General features: G+C 34.4%; 2 protein-coding genes across 3 annotated transcripts; both read right to left on the minus strand.

Moving 5' to 3' along the window:
• Nucleotides 1–440: 440 nt before the first annotated feature.
• Nucleotides 441–4,770, minus strand: LOC142520451 (PHD finger protein MALE STERILITY 1-like). The gene is given in 5 exon segments (XM_075623428.1): nt 441–1,355; nt 3,637–3,654; nt 3,656–4,093; nt 4,095–4,134; nt 4,306–4,770. Coding segments are annotated over 5 exon segments (1,623 nt in total). The 5' UTR covers nt 4,539–4,770; the 3' UTR covers nt 441–461.
• An 8,662-nt stretch (nt 4,771–13,432) lies between these two features.
• LOC142555277 (zinc finger protein SHOOT GRAVITROPISM 5-like) lies at nt 13,433–15,534 on the minus strand. Of its 2 annotated transcripts, none has more exons than XM_075666074.1 (3): nt 15,055–15,204; nt 14,469–14,868; nt 13,433–14,158 (listed from the first exon to the last, which is right to left on the minus strand). In XM_075666074.1, exons 2-3 carry the CDS (start codon nt 14,759–14,761, stop codon nt 13,537–13,539), a joined length of 915 nt encoding a protein of 304 aa, XP_075522189.1. In that variant the 5' UTR covers nt 14,762–14,868; nt 15,055–15,204; the 3' UTR covers nt 13,433–13,536. The 2 variants fall into 2 exon arrangements, with proteins under 2 accessions (XP_075522189.1, XP_075522181.1); XM_075666066.1 differs by lacking the exon at nt 15,055–15,204 and adding an exon at nt 15,211–15,534 and having other exon boundaries at nt 13,434–14,158.
• Nucleotides 15,535–18,113: the final 2,579 nt, after the last annotated feature.

The following is an 18,113-nucleotide window of genomic DNA, read 5'->3' on the forward strand; positions in this document are numbered from 1 at the left end:
ATGTCCGCAAGTTGCAAGTTGGAACGAACAGGGAGCAGCTTGGTGGAACCATCCGCAATCTTTCCTCTAACAAAATGACAGTCGATCTTGATGTGTTTTGTCCGCTCATGAAATACTGGATTGTTGGGGAAGAATTTGAGATCTTCCCAGAATGGCTCTGATACCATATTACGTAGGAGTTCAAAGACGGAAATGCATGAGAATTCTCCTTCTTTCTTCTGTATCTCAATTGAGTAAGTCCTCTTTACATTTTATATTGTTCAAACTAATTATCAAGCTAACTATCACATAACTGTTAATTAACTGTTATTTATTCGACTAACTATTTGATTGTATTTTAGTTGAGTATATCTAATATACTCAGACCCAATATAAAAGCATATGCAAGTCGTGTAATATTCAATCCACATTAAAAATTACACCAACGTATATAACTTTGACAAAAGAAAAAATAAATATAGTTAAGGTAACGAAGGGAAATGCATTATATCTTGCTCACAAATGTTGCATATAAATATGTTCGGGATTTCTTGATTGTTTGGGATTTGAACGCAACGAGTGTGTTGCCAAACTTGACATATATCACAGGATACCATTCTTTCACCATCATCATCCTTAGTTCCACAAGGACAATCCACAACTAAGTCTCTCTTCATCGATCCTTCGTAGATCCCATCATTAGTCACTCCTCGGTTGCCCTCGAATGCTATCTTACCACCAGCCGTAACTTTCTTGAACACCAAATCCGATCCTTTTGGTTTGATGTTTATCATTGACCGCACAACGAAGTCTCGCAGTCCCAGATAAATTTCTCTGAATGTATTCTGAACTTCAAACTTGAGCTCGTCGAACGTAGCACCATGTTTCAACTCAAAGCATTCATATGGTATTATGAACGCCTTTGCTAACTCTGCCGATACCCTCTCATATTCGTGCATATGGTGATCAGCTAAAATCACCGTGCAGTAGATCTTTTGTTTTGTGGTTTCATCCTCTGAGGGCGTGTCCCCGAGATAGTCCTTAAGAAAGTACTTTGTGTCTAGTATAATTCTTGATGCCGATGGAATAGAAGCTAACGCCCCATTGGTTGTAACTGACGTGTCTTCTTTAAGGATGTTTTTGTACATGCAGAATATGTCCCTCATGATTTGAGCCCAGCTAATCTTATGCTGAGGCTTCAATTTTGCGTCAATGAACGGGGAACCATCTTGTTTAGGAAATGCGCGGGAGACATCTTCTAGACAGTACTCTAGAACCTTGGTAACAGGATTCAGGCAACGCCGCACAAAATACTTCCCCACGATGTGGTTTCCTAAAGACTTGAGCACGAAATCCAGCAATCCCGTGTCACCAATGTTAGAGTAGATGCCCTGCAAGCCAACGGTTGGCTAGGGAATTTATTGACTTAAGTGTAATAAACAATCTTTATTTTAATATAATTTAACTTTTTATGGTCTTGTTATACTTTATCTGTATACTCATGCAAACAGCATAGATAAAGTCCTTGATTATGCTTTAATACAAATGAATCGTAATTCGATGTTGAAACTCATTTGTAAACACTGCATATTCTAAATTCGTTCCTAGTCGATTCAGCCGCCTAAAACAGGGATAAAGGCCGCTTGAGCTCGAGACTAGCATCTGTGATGTTGTGTACTGCGTTTCTTGGTAAGGGCATGGAGATGTCCAAACATGCAGATGGGTAGTCATATGATGATTATACCGAACAACCCTCCCTCGGACTTTCCAAGTGGTTATCATTCATCGAGAGGATAAGTCCGTGGTTATGATTGTACACCATTAGTCCTTACGACCCGGGACAACACTGAGGCTCTATATGCTAGGGCTGTGCTTTGACTCGTTTACCGGCTCCAGGAGAGTCATCAGGTGGCGAGGTTGGGTACAGTTGCGACACATATAGGAGCCAGTGCATTGTAGTTGGGGATTCACCACTCCGGGTGTGGATATCCTATGTGACCTAATGAAATAATAGTGCATGGAATCTCTGGCCAGAGTACGAGATGTACGTTGGAGAAGGAGTTCTCCAAATAGTACACGCGATGCCACTATTATAGTTATCACATAGTTATCGAATTAATATGCAACCCTCGATGAACCAATGGTTGTAGATTCGATCGGGATATATGAGATGAAGGGACCGTACTGTACATTAATCATAATCGACTGGTTCTTGCAAGCACTATCAGTGATACCTAGGGGATCATGGTGCGATGCTACTAGACGCTCTTACCATGATCCGATGGGTGCAATCAGAAATGAGTTCTGACATTCTTAATCAAGGTGTTGATGAAAAGAATGGGGCTAACAAGGGTAAGCCCGAATAAAGGAATATGTCCTGAATCACAAAGAGTTGTGAACCCACGGCTAGCTGTATCCCTGAACCATTGAGGGTCACACAAGTACTGGTTTACTTGTTCCCGTTGAGATAATAAATTCAATGAGTTGAATTTGTAAGAAATAAGTTTGATATGATCAATCGATAAGCTTATAAATAAAGTTTATAAAAGCTTATAGAAATTTTGAGAGCATGACTGTTAAGACATTCAAAAGGAGTACATCTGCCTTATTTAGACATTGATGATCTCAAAATTAAAGTGTGCATCATAATAACAAACAAGTTGAATTTGTCACATCGATGATATTGGATCATCGATCGGGATTATGATGAGATTAATGTAATAGGAGCATGGATTATGGGCTTATAAAAGTATAAGCACATCATGCTAATTTATTAAAGTTCAAATGGGCTTTAATAATTGAATTATATTTTAATTAAGTTAAAATATAGCCCATTAAGTTTTTATAAAATATGATATTGATTTATGTAATATGAAAATATTCATGATACCATAATTTAAAAACTTGCACACAAAGAAAATAATATTTGATGATTATGAGTGTGCTAATTTTGAGAGTCAAAGATTTATTGAAATCTAATTACTTAATTAATGTGATTAATTAAGGAAATGATCATAGTTGAAATAATATAATAATCATTGCCTTGGTTTAGATGAAAAAGGACCGAAACTTTAGAAAAATGGAGAAAGTCTCCAAGATTCCTTCAACCGAGATTTGCAAATATAAGAGATGCATTTAGAATCCTTTATTGACATGATTAGTGAGATTAATTAAAATATAAAGGATTAGAAATAAGAATAAGAATTTGATTCTTATTTTACAAGAGAGAGGCATCCGAAAGTTTAAGAAAGAGATTCATAATTTTCGGCTCATTCTTGCTGCTCTCAAAAACTCTCAATTGTTGCAAGAAGTTGATTTCTTCTTCGTGTATATCTCTACGCAAAACATCTTCTAATTTTCTAGTGCAAATTAGAAGAGGAACAAATAATCCGGTCGTGGACCTGATTTGAAGTTAAAAGAAGTAGATCGAAGAACGTTCGTAGGGATTTTCGCCAAGAGCTATCTCCGCTAAACCCGGATTAGTTGGTGTCAAGTGATTTATTCACCAAATGTATAATTTTTCTGACATCCTATGTATGTTTGATTATGAAAACCATACGAGTGTCCAAATATTATTTTGTTTTTCAAAATAAAATAAAAAATTTTAAATCTTCCGCTGCGTTTGGGCATGTAGAAAATCGAGATCCAACAACCAATATACGCGCGCGCCACATCTACGTACGTGTTGCCTAGAAACCCACCTGAATTCAGCTCTTTTCAAGGCCTCGACCACCACATGAATGGCCATTTCCACCCGTTTAGGCGACCATCGACACGATGAATCCGACATTATTCCGGGGTAGTTAGATTCCTTGCTGCTTTCTTTGCGAATTCTAGATTTCAGCTCGATCATGAAATGGAATATATCCCCTAGCGTGACGAGGGAATGGCCTGACAGAACCTGATATCGTGCCACGATAATTTTCGTCTCGGTCTTACAAAATTCGACACCGAGGATCTGAGTAAGTAGGCTGAGGGGAATGCTTTGGATTGCTTTCAGAGCATTTTGATACATTTCTTGAGTAACTCCAAATGTCCCACGCCCATATTTATAGTCCCAATGACCAAACCATGGCTTACTATAGGCCACCGCGTGAAGCAGCCTTAGATCCATCCATTCCTTTCTTTTGCGCCGTATCTTTTAAACTCACTTTCCTACAACATTAAACAAAACTTTACAAGATTACTGTATCTTGGTAATATATAATTGCAATATGATACTCCTATTTGAGGGAAAAATCGAACTTAAACAACTAAACTAATTAAAATTCGAGTTCGCATACAATAGAGCGAAACGTGAGTTAATTTTCGTGGAATCCTACGAACCTTGCACGGAGACCAGAGCACAGACGATCCCAGAGTTCCATGATTTGGTGACCGGGTACATCCGACCCGGTTTCTAACCCATTAATGCACAGAAGATGCCCAAACCCGTTGGAATGGAACACGCCATGCATGCAATGGCTCTCCCCTTGTAATTCAAACACATCTGTATCCTTTGACGGCAACACTGTATCCTTTGATGGCAACACAAAATGATACTTCTTGTTGCAAATCATATGATGTCCCCAGCCTGATCTAAATTTTAAAAATAATCATTATTCAGTTTTTCAATCAAGAGAAGAATGATGATAAATGATAAGAAATTGAAGATTAAACCAGAAACACACCTAACAATGAAAACATCTGAAATGCTAAACTTCTATATTTTTTAACAGATAGCTCCCCTCTAAAACTTAGTATATTTTTAATCAAAATATGAAATGAAAGAAGAGACTGTGTGAGTTTAGATACTCTCTGTAGCCATCCATGCTAAACTTTATTGATTGAGTCCATCTTGCACATATTCCGACCTAGCTAGTAAAGATTGAGCTATGAAGAGGAATCGCTTAGTAAAGTATGTTGGAGGCACTTATCTATATCTGTATAAATATATGAATGTGAATGATGAATTTACATAAATATCATTGCCTTCATTTAATAATAATCATTAATACATGTTTTCTTTTTCATATATTTTTTTAATAATAATCATTAATATATTTTTATTTTTTTCCATATATTCTTTTAATAATAATCATTAATACATTTTTATTTTTAAATTTAAAATTTACTTTTTTCATATATTCTTTTAATAATATTCTATATCTATATCTCTATTATCCTTACCTTCATTTAATAATAATCATTAATACATGTTTTCTTTTTCATATATTCTTTTAATAATAATCATTACTACATTTTTATTTTTAAATTTAAAATTTACATAAATTAATGCATGTTTTTTTTTTCATATATTCTTTTAATAATAATCTATATCTATATAAATATATGAATGTGAATTGTGAATCTAAATATATCTATAATTCACATTCGAGATCAAATTCACAGAAAATCACTATCATAATGTTATAAATTGTTAGTATTACGAACATTAAGGTAATAATGAGAAGACGAATAGAGATGAGTGTGATTAAATAAAATTAAATTATTAATAAATATTAAGGTCATATAACACATTTTTTTCACATTTAGAATGTAGATATATTTAGATTACTTATGTATCAACAAAAATATGTGATTGATAGAAAATATTTGTATGTAAGTGATTTCATTGCAAACATTTAAGTTATTTAATCAATTTTCAATATATGATGCTAAATACATATTACTAAATAATATATTATCTATTAAATATATGACTTTCATTTGTGAGCTTACTATTATATTATTTTTTTGTTTTACAATTTGTCATGTTAATGGTGTTATTTAAGTCATTTTTTATCTTAGTTTAATAAGATCATTAATAGTGTATTTAACTCAATCAAACTAATTATTATTTTAATTTACTTTTAAATTTAATTTTAATTACTTAAATTTATACATTGCCGTCAAATAATAATAGGAAGACAAAGGGAGATGAGTCGGATTGAATAAAAATAAATTATTAATAAATATTTAGTCAATTTTTTTATAAATGATGCTAAATAAATATTACTAAATAATATGCTACATTTGACCATTTTGTATTCTTACAATGAGAGGAGTTTTTTTATCCCTAGCGTTAACATGTTTGATTATTATATGTCATTTGTATTGATCATGTAATTTTGTTTGGATTGTTTATGTGATTTGTTTGTTTGCACAAAGAAAAGAGAGAACAAAATCAAATATCCAACAAAAATAGTTATTTTTCAATTTTTTATTGTTGAGATATTTTGTTAATTTTTAAACACATAACGCATGTTTTCTGTTTGCTTAGATTACTTGGTTTGAAGTGACTTAGAAAATACTAAAAAAATTGAAATATTTCTTTGTTTTTACCTTATGTATCAGAATATCAAGAGATAATATTTTTTATTTATTGGGGCAATTGCAATTAGAGGAGTTTTTTTACCCTAGCGTTAACATGTTTGATTGTTATATGTCATCTGTATTGATCATGTAATTGTGTTTGGATTGTTTATGTGATTTGTTTGTTTGCACAAAGAAAAGAGAAAACAAAATCAAATATCCAACAAAAATGGTTATTTTTCAATTTTTTATTGTTGAGATATTTTGTTAATTTTTAAACACATAATGCATGTTTTCTGTTTGCTTAGATTACTTGGTTTGAAGTGACTTAGAAAATATTAAAAAAATTGAAATATTTCTTCGTTTTTACCTTATGTCTAAGAATATCAAGAGATAATATTTTTTATTTATTGGGGCAAATATATTTCCAAACTTCTGTCTATAAATCAATATTTATAATTTTTACGACATTATTATATTCTCTAATCAATTTGTTTTATTTAGATTGATAGAAGACATTTTAGTTTGAGTTTTTATGTATTTGCTTATATTATTTTTGTAATATTATTTATTATGAAAATAATAGGTGAACTACAAAATTTGGTAGGTCTAAGAGTCCTCTGGTGAACGACAAATATGGATAAATTATTAAAATATATAATATCCAGTAGATTTTTGGCATGCGATTTTGTTCTAATTCAATGATTATGCATGATTCTAAATTTTTATTATATCACAAGTTAACACATGCCTAATATTTTTCTATGGTTTAAGAAAAATTGTGTGACTTCCTCCAATATTATCTCGATATATTTTGAGGTGACAACAAGATTGTTTTTGTCTATTTTTTTAGTCAAAGTGTCTAACCAGCTAATTCATAACATATATGATGGTAGCATAGAAAACCACTCGTCAAATAAATTCACTTAGCCAAATATTGAAATTCAAATAAAATTCTACAATATTTCATCAAATTAATTTTGACTATCATAAAATGCTCATGAAATCTAAATGATTATATTATTAGATGAGAATCATGAGATATTGAATGAGACAAATACTTTGACATATATTTGAATGATATCTCATATGCATATCTTAATTACATTATTCGTATCTCTTCTCAAGATTTTTAAAATACAATAATTAATTTTGTATATTGTTCCACAAGATATAAAATATTATAAAACAAAATATAAACTCGATAGAAGAAAATTTGTTTAGTTTCAATGAATAATATAATATTATGTTCTAAACGCAACAAATGAGATTGAAACTATATCATCCTCATGACATGATGCACGCAATCATTATTTCAAAGCTTCCAAAAAATGACGATCAAGATGACTTTCTTCAATTGCGTCAAATTAAATGAGGACACAATTCTAAGATATAGTCATTTGAAGAGATTTCAAGTATTTTTCTCACAGTGATTGAGAAATAGTTGTTAAAAATTTATTAACCTTATAGCTATATGTTGATAATATTGATACTAAATATATAAAAATGATATCACAAATATCACAATATTTGAAGAAGGTGCAACATCATTCATTGGTTGTGTTGTTGAAGAATATATAGGTTATACATATTTTTAGTCACAAGTGAAAACTTATCACGAGTAAAAGCATTTTTTCTTAAGAGTTATAGTTGATGATTGTCAAAAGCAGGAAAAATCATTTAACAATAAAAAAATAGTCGGGAAAATAAGATTATCAGATAAAAACAATGTAGAAAACAGAAAAAATGGCGTGATAAAGAAGCAAACTACGAGTATGTCAGATCCCCGATAAAGATTGTAAATAACATAATAGATGTTAAAGACGATCAGATACTTGCTGAACATACCAAAATAGTTATATGCATATTATAACAAACTCCGACAAAGAGTTGTTGAGTTGTCAAAATCAACCAAGAATCATATTGGAAAGTGTGTCAAGTGGATAAGATAATTTATCTGATTCATATACCGTCTATAGTATTGATTTTTTATTTTTTATGGCTTAGTTTGTTTCAGTTGATAAATGTTATTAACTATGTTTTAATTCATTTAAATATTATCAAAATTTCGTACATATATTTTCAACAGTTTAGATTTTACGTGCAACTCAAGTACATTTTTCTAGTTTCTGAAAATAGAAGCATGCATGGACCATAAACATACACAAATGAATCAAACTTTACGATGGGTTGGATCCACGTGGAATGAATACTTATTATAGGTAAGCAATCAAATTTTGTTTCAGGATCCAGTCCCAGTATAAAACGTTTACAATACTGCTCTACCTATATAGTGACAGTGCTTGCAATGAAGCTCGATTGATAGCTCAACAGGCTCCTCAACAACAAACAGAAACAGATGTAATAATGGATGCCGACGAGCTTCTAGTTGAAATGACCAACTCGCCCTTCCTCCGCACACGCCACTCTCAAACTGCCCGTATTCAAGAAGGGCTCTCACATTTTCATGGAACGAACCATTAAATTCGGCAGGATACCCTCTTTCACCGAACATCTGGAACTTGAAAACCCTTTCCCCTCTCTTCCTTTTCTTGAATCCACTTATGTCTAATTGAGACATTTTATTTAAGGTGCAACATAAAAGATTTAAGGACTCCTGATATCATCTTATATATATGTATGTGTGTTGCTTGGTCACACATATGGTGCAAGGAATTATACAAACAAATAACGATAGAATCGGGTTATCAAAATGGGTCACCTTCCATGCATGAGCCGTAGGAAAAAATGGAAAGTGGGAAAAATTTTAGGGTTCTGTGTATTAATTAATAGTGCCATGCATCTGATCATGGGAGTATCTGTGATTTAAATTCATCATATCCCGGCAGTTTTTGAGAGACCTCACTGTTAAGAGGGCTTATAGTAATGCTGTGTTTCTTGGCCAACCACCTAAGTCTTAGAGCGTGCGTGCGTGTCTGCATGCACACACACACAATTACTTTTAGTGCAATACCACCGAGGTGTCATGTTTTATCATTCATATAGGGTAATTAATTAACACGAAAAAATTATAGAAATTTAGTTTTTATTCAATAATTTGGATTTTTTTACTTGACATGTTTTTGTTTTGAAGCCACTAAACATATTGAATATTACTAATTTTACACCGATATTCTTCCACGTAAATGTCAACAAAGCCTAGTACACATTAAATTAATCTAGGTAAACAAAAATAAATATATTATTTTTATTGTAGCATTTTAAATAGCTCAAATAAGCCAATGATCTAATGGTCCAGAAGTGAAAGTTCTCCAATAAGCCAATGATCGAATGGTCCAGAAGTGAAAGTGAGGTCCAAGAAGTAATTGATCTTGTCTTAGAGTTTCATTTGTATAGGTTGTTAGGAAGATTAAGATAGGATGCTCGAGTAGCCGCAGAATGGGGGAAAAAAAAAGCTCTGATAAATCAAACATGGTTTAGGCCCTACATGATATTGTTGAAGCTAAGCGTTGGAGCTAAAAATATGAATGTCTCTTTTATTGTATCAGAATGAATTGATTACATTGGGCTACCATTCAAACGCTATTTATAGGCTTACTATAAATGGAAGAAGTGCTAAGGCTACAGACACGATTACACATATGCTTTACTATACTCAACACTCCCTCCTCAAGGTTGCAACCCAAAATAACACAGCAACCTTGAGAGTAAAACATACAGAAAACATATTAACAGTTGATGCCAGGTTGATGTAAATCACGAACACCAACTTTAGAAAGCAGGTATGAATGTTGGGAACTCCCTGACGCTTTAGTAAAGATATCACCCAACTGTTAACTTGTTGGAATATGCGCAATAGTTATTGTTCCATCTTTAACCCGTTCACGCACCAAATGACAATCAATTTCAATGTGTTTCGCGCGTTCATGATACATGGGATTCGCTGCAATTTGTATAGCAGCAGTGTTATCACAAAACAGAGTCGTGGGAGCTGTCAACTTGAGATCCATGTCAGCTAACAAACCAGAAATCCATACTACTTCACAGGTGGTAGAAGTCATCGCACGATACTCGGCTTCTGCAGATGACCTGGAGACAGTGTTTTGTTTCTTGGTTTTCCAAGACAATAGGGAGTCTCCTAATTTAACACAATATCCTGTGAGAGAACGACGAGTCATTGGGCATGAGGCCCAATCAGAGTCACAATAGGCAGAAAGGGAAGAAAACATGTTCACAGACAGCATGATACCCAAACCAGGTGATCCCTTGAGGTATCGAACTACACGAGTGGCTGCATCCATATGCGATTGCTTTGGTGAATGCATAAACTGAGTCAAGTGTTGCACTGCATAACATATGTCGGGTCGTGTAATTGTTAAATACAACAAACGACCCACTAACCGTTTATAAACACTTGCATCTTCTAACAAATCATCTTCAAGGCCACCATGATCAGACTTATGCATGATAACATCCAGTTCATGGGTTGTGAATTTCTTATTTTGTTCCATCGGCGTGTCAAATGCCCGAGCTCCTGCTACGCCAGTTTCTGCAATGAGTTCCAGTGCATATTTGCGCTGATTCAAGTAAATTCCCTCTTTAGATCTCGCAACTTCAATCCCTAAAAAATATCTTAGACATCCGAGGCCTTTAACGTACAACTTAGAATGCAAAAAGCTCTGAAGTGCCTGAATGCACTTCGCACTACTCCCTGTGACAACAATATCGTCCACTGTAAACAACAAGGAGAGTAATAGAATCTGGTTCATGCTTGACGAATAATGAGTAATCGTGTTGTGATTGACGGAAACCTGCTTCGAACATAACATCAGCAAACTTATTGTTCCATTGCCGTGAAGCTTGACGTAAACCATACAAGGACTTCCTTAACTTGCAGACTTTACGCTCTCCTTGTATTTTATAGCCTTCTGGAAGACTCATATATATATCCTCATCTAAATCCCCTTGCAAGAAAGCATTAGTGACATCCATTTGCAACAGGGGCCAGCGATTGATTGCTGCAACTTTCAATAGACATCTAATAGTCACAATCTTTGCTGTTGGGGAAAAAGTATCATGAAAGTCGATCCCTGGCTGCTGTGTATAACCCTTAGCCACAAGTCGTGCCTTAAATCGATCCACTGTCCCATCAGATTTAAGCTTAATCTTGTAAACCCATTGACAACCCATAGGCTTGACAGCTGGTGGTAATTCAACTACGTCCCAAGTATGATTACTCTCCAATGCTGCCAATTCCAAGTTCATAGCATCTTTCCACTTAGATTCTGTGATAGCCTCATGGTAAGAACTTGGCTCTGTAATTGAGAACATAGCAGCAAGATAGTCTTGGTATGATGAAGAAAAATTCGAATATGTAAGGTACTTAGAAATAGGGTAAGAACAAATGGCCGAATTGGTTTTGGGTGGATTAGAACAAGAAATCCTTCAACCAAATAGGAGGAACAATGGTTCTAGAAGACCTTCGCAGTGGTTGATCAGCTGTAGTCTCAGAAGGAGTGTCGGGGTTTGACCCAACAACTTCAATGTCAATGAATGGAGAAGAGTTTTTTTTATAAAAGGAGTGGTGGATGAAATGTTATCAGAAACTGGACAAGGTTCAGGTATAAAGGGAAATATGTTGTCATAGAAGGTTACGTCTCTAGAAACAAACACCCGTTTCGAATGCAGGTCTAAGACCTTATACCCCTTTTGGACAGTAGAATATCCCAAGAAAACACAACGAGTAGCTCTAGGGAAAAATTTGTGCCCAACTGGTAGAATAGAAGTATAACACAAGCAACCAAATGATCGAAGATGATCAAAATTAGGAGCTTTATGGAAAAGCATCTCAAAAGGAGTCTTATTACCTTGAGTATTGAGTATAGTAAAGAGTACTCATCCCACAACTGCTTCAATTTACAATAATAACTCGAAACGGTGTTATTACCTTGAACCAAGCGACCTATATCGCGATGAAGAGAAAAAACTCTAGAACCGTTTACCTTATCAAACTGATCCTTCAGATCTGTCAACACAATCGAAGCGTCTGTGGAATACACTATTCCTCCAAAAATCTCCTTCAATACAAAGTTCATAATCCATGATAAGACCATAGCATTGCATCGTTCCCATTGCTGTAACATGAGATTGCCTGCAGCTGGTTGTCTACACGTACCATCGATGAACGCAACTTTGTTCTTTGCACGCAGTGTAATTAGCATCGCTCTACTCCAAATTCCATAGTTTGCAACTCCGGTCAAATGCTCAGTAATCAAATTCAAACCTGGAGTGTCCGAAGCATGGATGGTCATCGGATCATTGAAATTGCTTGCAGTTGCCATGCCCGCGGGAGTAGATAAATCGATTTAAATCTTCAAATCACAGCTAAAAAAATTGCGATCTATGGCAATCACCAGTCACGCAAAGCTTACCAGAATCCCCAGATTAGATTCCGTAGCTTCGATACCATGTTGAAGCTAAGCGTTGGAGCTAAAAATATGAATGTCTCTTTTATTGTATCAGAATGAATTGATTACATTGGGCTACCATTCAAACGCTATTTATAGGCTTATTATAAATGGAAGCTACAGACACGATTACACATATGCTTTACTATACTCAACAGATATATTATTTTTATGAAAGCATTGGTTGCTGCTAAATCACGATAAACATCACATGCATTTTCATGATTCTAAGTTTTGTCTCTCAATTTTTATTTTCATTTACTTTCCTACTTGACATCTATACCTACCAACCATTTCCAAAAGGTTATTTTTTAAGTTCCTTGTTACATATGTATACCGTATGTTTGGCAAGAATTGGAATATAATTGACTCTGATAATAAAAATTTCACGAATTGTACCATATTAATTGGGCTGAGAGAGACAAGTACCTGATGTTTAGTCATTCAATCTCAGGCTCTGAAAACCATACCAGCTTCTATTTGTACAGACAATACGTAATCCTAGCTGGCTAGCTAGCTACACTCAATCCACAACTCTAAAATTTCAGCCACCGGACAGCGTAAATTAATGGTTTTATTCACTCAATCCACACTGCAGGCCAATCTTATAACGCTTTTACTCCAAGCGAGTATATTGTCCAGGTTCTAGTACTGTATCAGATTTGGACCATCGATGATGGCAATGAGACCAATAAATAAATTAATTAGCAACTATAGCAACTTGTGTTTGATTTAGATTTGGTCAAAATATTTGGATTTTAATTTGCTAGAAACTCGACGATCGAGTTCCATTTTGCGAAATTTAATAAATCAACAAATTTCTTGGATAAACATCTTAATCAGTAAGTTTTTTCAACTTAAGTTTAGCTGAAGACACGTAATTCATAGCCGAAGAACTCTCCGCCGCAGTCGGAAGAGTGCCGGTTATTGCCTGAAACTTCTGCTTGCAGGCATGACAGGTGATTTCCAAGATTGTGCTGCTGATTTTCTTGGTGAATTGCTCCTTCAAAACCCGAGCCTTTTCGAGGTCTGCAAGTGCCTGCTGCCTGATTCTTTCAGCCTTTGCAAACTCCAATTCAGCCAGTTCAATTTGCTGCCGTGCTTGTCTTACAGCCTCTTCCGCTAAACCATTTTCTGCCATAGGAAAATCCAGCTGCTGCTCACTTGTTAGCCCCGGCTTACAGATATAATCATTCTCAAGTGTAAATTTGGTGGATGATGGCAAAAGCTGAAGTTCTAAGTTATGTTGATGATTTTCGTCACGTTCACCAGGATTTTTCGGGTGGATTCTTGGGACTGAGACTGCGCTGAAATTGGAATACTCCATCGATGGAGTGGTAGAGCTTGAAGCTGTCGGAGAAGAACTGGCCTCGGGTTGCGTTGGATGTTGTAACTCCTGTGGCAGGTTGTCGTGGCGGATGGTGCAGGAGTCTTGATGCTCAATGAAACTCTCCACTCTGAGAATACAAAGTTGGAGCACCTAAATTCTTGATCATATAGCGTCAAAGAATATATATAATTTACACCTAAGGAACGCCCTTAAGAAATATAAAATGTTTGCTCGCACAAAAATTGAATTTTCAACTCGTTGAAGGGTTCATTAATTTTACAACTTCACATATATATTTTTAATTTTACGGTGGCCACGCTATGTCGTATATAGGAGAGTGGTGACTCTCGGGATCCTATTTGTGACACATGGTCCAAATTATGAAAACAGGAAAATACAAAGAAAAAGGCATGCCAATTATTTTGCATATATATAACCTGGAAAAAACTCGGCCACAGTCACAAGAATGTCCCCGAGTACCGCAAGTCCTGACATGGGCCTTGAAATCTGATTGAACAGCATAACCTTTGGAGCATCTCTCGCAGACCCACGGCTTGTTGTTGCTGTGTTTCCTCCTGAAATGCTTCTTAATCCCCACCAGATCACCCAGTGCATGCTTCGGGTCGTGGTGCAAACATGTCTCGTCGGGGCACACGAAGACACGATTCTTGGCTTGTGGGTTGTCTCTCTTGAGAAGTTTCCATGGCACCTTGTGCCTACGCATGTGCATTTGTAGATTTTGATCTCTCTGAAACCCTTGGTTGCAGATCTCGCACACGTAGCGGTCTGACTCTAGTAATGTCTTCGATGAAAGGGAAACAACTTCTGCGTTTGGATCTGTCACAATGCACGTTAATTATTACTAACGTTTAAGGTTTGGATTCGAAAAATCAAGTATTTTCGAGAAAGCAAGATCGAACACCTTTTTCAAAAGGGAAAAAGAAAACTGTTCATTTTTCGTACATTAATGAGTCTAGATTCAAAGAAAAACGTACATGACACAACAAATGCAGGTACCTGTACCTTTACTCCATAAAATTTATTCTCTGCATGTGTTCGAGTTCAATGAAGTAAAAATTTCCAAGGTCGGAGAAGAGTATAAAAAGAACATAGAACGTCACAGTTTGTATATCTGCGTGTATATATAGAGATTGATACAAGTTTTAACCAATTAAATACCCGGGGTGCCAGGAGGCCTTCTTTTTCTCTCATTCGAAAACCCATTAACATCCTGAGATGAATTATACATCATTCAAGGCAAGATCCTCCAGCCTTCAAACATGAATGATATCTTGCACAAGTGACACTGAAAAGAACATCTCTTTTTTATCTTGCAAAAAAGAAAAGATCAAACTGTGGAAAGAGAGAGGAGAGAAAATGGCAAAGTAAACTAGCTAGAAAAGCATCTGCTTTTTTGGTGCTACCAGCTTTTATTTTTTCCTCGACCTTTACATCTTGAGTAGGTAAAGTTTTGAGGGTAAAGCCTTGTTTATAAAGATTGCATAAACCAATCTAAAGTCCTAAGTTTCGGACCCCGTGAGAATACAGAGGAAGCCCGATTAATGTGGGTGAGGTTAGTGGACAATTTATCTGGTCGAATTATGTTTTTTCTCTGAGAGCGTTGGGAACCAGGCAGAAGGATCTTAGGTTGACTGTTCTGCCCACTTGGAAAACAAAAAACATTAGCGGGGCGCCAAAAAGTTTTTAGGTGTAGGCAGTCGACGCTCAAGTCAATCGATACCCATGTAAAAGAAAGTGTTATATAGAGAATATTTATTGGGTGTTTGTGGAAATGTTTAGTGAATGTCATCAATGATCGAGCAAACCTGAATATTTATAAGAAAAAAAGTAATTATGACATTGTTTTCAGTTCTTGGTCACATTTCATAATCAGATAGATGCTCAGCTCTGTCATCTTATACTGTTACGACTGACAACTCATACCGCTTCTAGTCTTTATCACATTTTTCTCATGTGTGTTGATTGATATAATAATGATTTCGATGAATGAATATCATTAATTGTGGGACCAGAGTCGATGTCAGTCACGAGATGGTCGAGCAGTGGTTGTTATGTGAGGGCACATACATATCCCATATTCATTATCATACTCTTCTTACAGATCCCGCACTGGTCTGAGAGCCCAGCCCGGACTTATATGAGTATATACTGATCTAATCGGCTTCCCTAGTTGTTGGAAACTCATGAATGATTTATATAAGACCACTCTTTTTAGTTCGACAAATTTTCCATCCGGAGTCTGAGATGACCTAAACTCTTTCGCGTGCATCAAATATAATAAATTAGTTATTTTTATATAAAAAAATGAGTTTATTTAGCTCTTTTTAATTTAATTTGGAATTATTTCATATATAATTTAAAAAAATTGGGTCTAGACTCTAGATACGAATCACGATTCTGAAATTTCTATTTCAGCCCGATAAGTTTGCCAGGAATTTGTGCGCGGCTTACGAAAGAAACGTTACTATGAATTATGGAGATGAAGAAAACAAAAACCACTTGAAAAAACATAAAAATTTTAAATAAGATAAAATAAATATTTTATTTGAATTATCTATTGAATCAAAAATATTATTTTTTTTATTATAAATAAAAATGACCAAAAAAATGGCATTCATAATTTGCTCGAGTTAGTGGAGGCCTGACTAAAAGTAGACATCACTTACCCGCCTCCTCTCACGTGGCCTGGTTTTTTAAAAAAAATTGTCGCCTAGTGAGCTAGAACGATTCGCCATACTAAAATTGAATTTGAATATAATTATGTTTTTTTCTTTTGTAAACAAAAAAGAAAAAATTTGTGTGAGACGATCTCACGGATCGTATTTTGTGAGACAAATCTCTTAATAATATTAATTTTTATTGTAAATATATGTAGGATTGACCCGTCTCACAGATAGAGATTCGTGACAGATAGAGATTCGTGAGACAAGTGAAAGAAGAAAATATCAATGAACATTGGAGTTCAACGAAAAGGAATAATCTATTCTAATTGGGGTTATATATATTGTTTCACAAGGAAAATCAGAAAATCTCAATGAATCTTAATCATCATCCCGTACAAAAATATCCAAATTTCACAAAAAATAATGAAATGCAATAAATAATAATCATAAAATAATTCATCAGTGGCTCAATGTATGCGTTCAAAAGCAAGGGAAAATAATATTTTTGTCCAAGTTATGATTTATTAATTTTTCAAAGTTTTATTTTCGTGCTATAATTTTTTTATTTCGATTATTTTTGTCTAATTGCTAACGTGACACCTAATAAATTTCCAATTTCCGATGATTGAATAAAAATAAAAAAAAAATTAAAAGTTACTATACGTATCGAACGAAAACTCAAAATTAAAAGTTACTATACTATCGATTGAACCCAGAGTAGTCTCGGCCTGAGCTGTCGTCGCGGGCTGCGGTTGTTTCAGACATTATCATAAATCTTTTGAAATTCTTCTGAGAGGACTTGGTATGTATATAATTGTCCATGGTCACATGCATTGAAATGTCCGAATTACACAAAGCAAAAGTTAAATTACCTGTGTAAGCCACAAGTAAACTTTTGATTTTATTAATCAATAGATTTTTAAGTATTTTCATGATCCAATTTCCGTGATTTAATTGTTATTGAATTTACGTGTAGATAACTATCTGTTGTCATTTTTGAATATAAAAACAAGAAAATTTGTCTTTAAAATCATTAATTAAAATCTTTCACGAAATCAAAACCATTTTATCTAAACAAGTTAAAATTGGACCATTTTAACAACATTTAAGCATGTCTGTTTGTTATTTTTACATCAACATTTAAGAATGATTTATAAGGTGGATTGACAATCGTTGGAACCAAAGTATAGATAATGTAAGAGCGAAATTCTCCACTGATATCTAATTTCTTAGTCATTTAATAATGTAAAAAATAATTTCAGATTTTATATAGTAAATTTCAGACATCATTAGTCTTTATGCATGCACTAAACTAAACGAGCCAACTTTTAAAGGCAATTTTTCATTAAAGAATTTTTTTTAGATAGGCCTTAAATTTTAGCAATATTTGATGATTTA

This window comes from Primulina tabacum, chromosome 1, assembly GCF_025594145.1.
Source record: "Primulina tabacum isolate GXHZ01 chromosome 1, ASM2559414v2, whole genome shotgun sequence".
NCBI lineage: Eukaryota > Viridiplantae > Streptophyta > Magnoliopsida > Lamiales > Gesneriaceae > Primulina > Primulina tabacum.

Bases quoted from the DNA above. Each gene is read 5' to 3' on its own strand.
- LOC142555277 (XM_075666066.1), bottom strand. From the start codon at position 15,283: ATGATGTATAATTCATCTCAGGATGTTAATGGGTTTTCGAATGAGAGA. The intron at 14,869-15,210 runs GTATTTAATTGG...GCATTGTGACAG, and splicing joins AAGGCCTCCTGGCACCCCGG to ATCCAAACGCAGAAGTTGTT. The intron at 14,159-14,468 runs GTTATATATATG...TTGTATTCTCAG, and splicing joins TGTGGCCGAGTTTTTTCCAG to AGTGGAGAGTTTCATTGAGC.